The sequence below is a fragment of the Sebastes umbrosus genome, chromosome 20, assembly GCF_015220745.1.
Source record: "Sebastes umbrosus isolate fSebUmb1 chromosome 20, fSebUmb1.pri, whole genome shotgun sequence".
Taxonomy (NCBI): domain Eukaryota; kingdom Metazoa; phylum Chordata; class Actinopteri; order Perciformes; family Sebastidae; genus Sebastes; species Sebastes umbrosus.
Genome location: NC_051288.1, coordinates 18,228,595 through 18,234,211, shown reverse-complemented (window position 1 = coordinate 18,234,211; position 5,617 = coordinate 18,228,595). Strand labels below are relative to the sequence as shown.

The 5,617-nt window shown below is 41.3% G+C and overlaps 1 protein-coding gene across 1 annotated transcript; it reads right to left on the bottom strand.

The window, feature by feature from the left end:
- Nucleotides 1–564: 564 nt before the first annotated feature.
- On the bottom strand, nucleotides 565–5,340 carry bub3 (BUB3 mitotic checkpoint protein). The gene is made up of 8 exons (XM_037756067.1): nucleotides 5,130–5,340; nucleotides 3,828–4,022; nucleotides 3,674–3,743; nucleotides 3,383–3,534; nucleotides 2,964–3,122; nucleotides 2,633–2,810; nucleotides 2,186–2,402; nucleotides 565–821 (listed from the first exon to the last, which is right to left on the bottom strand). Exons 2-8 carry the CDS (start codon nucleotides 4,020–4,022, stop codon nucleotides 812–814), a joined length of 981 nt encoding a protein of 326 aa, XP_037611995.1. The 5' UTR covers nucleotides 5,130–5,340; the 3' UTR covers nucleotides 565–811.
- Nucleotides 5,341–5,617: the final 277 nt, after the last annotated feature.

The window sequence follows — 5,617 nt, the reverse complement described above, 5'->3', positions numbered from 1 at the left end:
CGAGTTAAAAACAATCCAATCGTGCAGTGAAGCCATAAAGATTGATAGCACTCAGGCCTGATAAACCTTGAATTTACCACCCAGGGTACTCGATGCACCATTAAAAATAAGAGAAATCTATAAATGAGCCTCATAATCATTTGATTTTAGTGTGAACCTTTCAGTCTGCTAGATGCAGCCCGGGTCATCAAGTTTAGTGGTTTTCTCCCAATTTCCCCCCCAATAATAAAGCAGGATCTGGTTTAGGCCGTAGACCTCTGATGTCTATCAACACAGGTCAGTGTCAGGGGGCAAGTGGAGCCCTCGGCAAGACGAGTGGATCATCGCTTTCCCTCAACACATCATCAAGAGGACAGCCTCAACACATTCCTGGCATTTCTTAGGTTCTCTTTTGCAGGTAGTACATGTGACAAAACTTGAGATAAAAAGGTTTTATTATACAGTCAAAAGTGTCCAACTCATATCAACGTTACAAGACTGATCCGCTTCGGTGTGATGTTAAATGTAACTTCCATCATTAGAGTCAGCAAAGTTTGATGTCTCCAAAATGACCGAGCAAAAGAATTTCGATATAAAATCAGTTATTATTTCAAGAAAAACAATAGTTGGTTTGTCAGAACATACAAGAAACAATGAAATATTTAACAAGAGAGAAGAAAAGGTTTTTCACAAACATACAAAAGAGAAAATCTGTTTTTTGGAATGGAAAGAAATGATGGCAAACAATATGGTAATGGTACACTGGATGCCAGCAGATAACCCAAATGTGATAAAAGGCTTCATACGCAGAGGGAACCACTCCAAGGCTGATTTAGGTTGACCTGTGAACCAAAAAACAGGAAAGAACGGATTCAATCAACTGAATCACTGAACCAGTGATATCCCATTCATTGAATACAGTTCCATAGTAATTCTGGGCACCAAAAAAAAAGGTCTGCTAAAACAGATGTTTTAGAAGTTTATTACACTTGGATCAACAATGAGAAGAGGCCATATACTCCAAAGTTGCTATAGTGTGACATAAGTGGGAACATTTTGTACTGACATTACAACAAAAGCAGGGCTTGTCAAAGTTAACGCGATAACACGTTAACGCAAATTTGTTTTAGCGCCACCAATTTCTTTAACACATTAACACAGCTTGCAATTTTTTAAAAGCTAAAGTGATGCTGCTGGCATCATATGAAACTACAAACACCTAAGGAATCTATTGGTACCAACCATGTCATACTAGCTTGTTGCAAATAAGTTTAAATAACGCAGGAAAAACTGTTATGGCCATTTTCAAAGGGTTTCCTTGACCTCTGACCTCAAGATATGTGAATGAAAATGGGTTCTATGGGTACCCACGAGTCTCCCCTTTACAGACATGCCCACTTTATGATAATCACATGCAGTATTGGGTCAAGTCATAGTCAAAACAGCTGTTGCCTGTTGGACTTGAGTTTGCCATGTTATGATTTGAGCATATTTGTTATGCTAATTGCAGTACCTGTGAGGGTTTCTGGACAATATCGTCATTGTTTTGTGTTGTTGATTGATTTCCAATAATAATATATACATACATTTGCATAAAGCAAGCATATTTGTCCACTCCCATGTTGATAAGAGTATTAAATACTTGACAAATCTACCTTTAAAAAGGTACATTTTGAACAGATAAAAAAAATATTTAATCACGATTAAATATTTGAATCGATTGACAGCCCTAAACAAAATTAATCCTTGGTCTTCACAAAACTCATCATTCAACACCCACAATGCCCTCTGAGGGAAAACTGTTTAACCAACGATGCGTTACTGCTGGAGTCTAATATTTCTTACCTAATACTGCATACAAACATTCATACATTTTTAAAAAGGTGTTTTTATAGTTCCTGGTCAAACACTGATTTAGTTTCACAAATGTAGTATGTATTACAGGGCCATTGTAGTGGATTGCATTACATTGTGCAGCACTGAGTGTATATTCACGACAGCATGGACACACAAACCGGTGGGAGGATTTTCAAGCTCTCATCTGTCTATCTTTCAACTGTCGGATATTGAAAAGTGGACGGGCAGAGATACAGATCAGCATTATGCTGCAGCTGGACGTGCTCCTTGTACACGCAGCTGCGTACATGATTCGCAGTGAGCAAAACAAACCGTCGTACCGAGGACACAAGAAGTGAGGAAGACTCACTTGGGTTTCGTCTCGGCATCTGTGACTTGGCGGATGAAGATGGCGTCCTCTGGGTGGTTGATGTCTCCCTTCTCGTGCATGTAGGAGGCGGCGATGGCGAGCATGGTGCCGTCGTTGTTGAAGGCCAGCGAGGCGATGCTGGTCGGGTACCTGTGGAACTGACACAGGCGCTTCTTGTTGAACGGGTCCCAGATGTTCACGAAGCCGTCTGAGCCACCTGGAAGAAGGAGAGACTCAAGGTCAACCTCAAAAAGATTTAGACCGTGTTGCTGCTGAGATATGGATCTATAATAACTCTGTGTTCCTCATGCAACCTTGGCAGCGCAATGCCAAAGGTCATTGGGAAATCTATGAGCTTTATAAAAACAAATTGCCCTGTTACAGAGACAGACTAAATGTAGGTGGAAACAAATTGTCTTTTATCAAGTACCAACTAGCCGGTCGTACCTGTGGCAAAGGTGTTATGAATACTGTGAAACGAGATGGCATTGACGGGGTAAACATGCTCAATTCCCTCCTCCTTCAGCCTGTGGCATTTGAAGGCATACTTCTTCTTCTGAAACTCCTGGCTCGGGTCCAGGTACTCCACAGCTACACGTCCCTCGATTGAACTCAAGACGTAGCCCTGAAGCCAAGACACAAAATATGAAGTTACCATCCAACTTCTATTCATTAACACAGGAATCTGTGTCTGTTAGGAGCAAATTATCTGACAACTTTTAACTGTTGAACTGTGCACACTTAATTGATAAAAAGTTGATTTGAATTCAAAGTGTACCTGTTTGTTGGGGAAGGCTCTAATGCTGCGAGTTTGATACTTGAGACTGGACTCTCGTCTTTGCTGTACGTAGCCCATGTTCCTCAAATCCCACACCAGCACTCGTCTTCCAGCCGTGCCGACGATCAGCCTATCTCCAGCCACCGAGAGGGTGTACACCTTTCACAAAAACGACAGAGACGAGATGAGACACAACACTAGAAATGCTGAAAGTCTTACTTGACACGTACAAAAAACACATGTAACAATGATTATAAACTCCACAACCAGAGACATTTATTAAGAGGTGCAAACCTATCGAACAAATAGGCTTTAGGTTGTTTAGATGTTCGTGCAATACAGTGACTCATAAAATCTTGCATACATTGTTATACTATATACAGTATATTATACTATACTATACTATACTGTGTGTCTACCTTTTCAGGCTGAGTGAAGGTGCCAGCATTGCAGGGCGTCCTTGGGTCCCACAGCCGAACCGATCTGTCCCAGCTACCCGTTACCATGACGTTAACCTCTGGACAGTACTCCACACAGCGAATGGGGGCATCATGTGTTCCAACTATTGTATCTGTTTAAGGATAATAAAATGATAGAGCAGCATAAATGAAAACAGCTAATACATGGCATTGCTATGAAGATCTGTGACAGGTTTAGGTGATACTTCCTGAAACCTTTTATTAGTACTTAGCAGGTTTAATGTGACATACCTTGGTCTGTGTTCAAATCATGAGTTTTTAGCTGTGCATCTAAACCTCCACTCCAAGAATGTGTTGGGTCCTGCAAGTAAAATAGGAACGTTATCTGTGTGAACCAGACACTGGCAATAAGGAACCTAAACAAATATGAAAGAAATAGACCTACGTAAAAAGCACAGTCAAGAACTGGAGCTGTGTGCTGGTACTTCATCCGCATGGTGTTGCCTCCGACATCGAAGAGACGGACAGTGCCGTCCCAGGAGGAAACCAGCAGGAACTGGGCTGCACTGGGGCTGAACTTGACAGCAGAGATGCTGTCCTCTGGTCCCTGGTTTAGCTTGTACTCGTTTGAGCCCGTCATCTGCAAAGAGGAAACATATAAGGTCTGAGACTGAAACTAAGTCATGTTCCATGGTGACTTTAATGACACCTACTTGAAGCATAAATGACACGTTTAAATATAACAATACTTCATTACATGCCAATATACAGGGGTGGACACACCATAAACACCTTAGCTCAACAACTCCTCAAGCTTAAAAAATATCCACAGAGTTTAATCAACACCTCTCTGTGGCTGAAATACAAAGTTATTTACATACCTTATGCTTCAGGAAAGTAATCATTGTTACAGATACACTACATTGAATTCCTACAGGTAGTGTTATTGTGTTCATCCCCGTATATTATTGGTATACTGACAATAACCTGATATTTTCAGGTGGAATTTCATTCATTCATTCATTCTCACTGTGCAATATCATTTCCCACTTGTGCAATTTTGTTAACAGTCTGTTTATTGTCAATACTGCATATACTGCTCCTATTTTTTATACTCCCTTCTATTTAAATGGTTCATATTTTGTTACACTTTGTTTAGCTCTTTTTTACTGTTAGCTGATGCATCTTGTTTTTTGCACTATCCCCTTTGCTGCTGTACACTCCCCACTTGCACAAGTGGAAAATGATATTGCACAGTGAGAATGAATGAATGAATGAATGAAAATATCAGGTTATTGTCAGTTTTTTGGTGTGTAAGTGGTCTACTGGGAGCAGTGCTGGTTGTGGAGTCTGACAAGTTATAACACATGCCTCAGTTATCTAAAACATCTCTCAAAATGAATGAAGATCTGAGATATTCCACCAGAGAGGAAACAACTAGGTGGATCAATGGCTTTGCAGCTTGTTGTTAGCCTAGCCTAGCTCAGTTGCAGCGGTTGTGTTCTGCTAACATACAAGATAAATAGCATAGCTTCCTGTTGAGAGAGCTGGTGGAACAATACTTTACTTTGTGTGTTTTAGAGCACATGTGTTCTTGTTTTACACTGAAAACACGTTGCATCCAGCATGTACACTGAAGCCTACTGCTACTAGCCACCACCACCAGTGTGCTAATGCTAACGTTAGCTCGTTACAGTAAAGATAACATCACTACAACTACTGCTGTTAGCCGTTTCACTCTACTTACCGCTTCGGTTTGGTGCTTTGATGCTTTTCTTTAGCGATCCTGGTTATTAAGCTTTGATTTACAGTTAAATATAAGGTATATATTATAGCGTGGAGATGCCACAAAGCAATGTGGATGCGTGAAGCTAACCGAAGCTAACTCCTTTAGCCGGAGCTCCAGCTGGACGCTGATTGGTTGGGACGAACTTCCCGCCTGCGATGTGATTGGTTGATTTAAGAGCTAACCGGAAGTTTCTGTTGTCTCAGCCCAGGTCACATGACATAGGACTGTTCTCTCTCCATCTCTCTCTCCCTCTCGCTCTCTCTCTCTCTCTCTCTCTCTCTCTCTCTCTCTCTCTGTCTCTTTCTCTCACCCCTCTCTCTCTCTCTCTCTGTGTCTCATCTCTCTCTCTCTCTCCATCTCTCTCTCTCCATCTCTCTCTCTTTCTCTCTCTCTTCTATCTCTCTCTCTCTCTGTCTCTCTCTTTCTCTCTCTCTCCATCTCTCTCT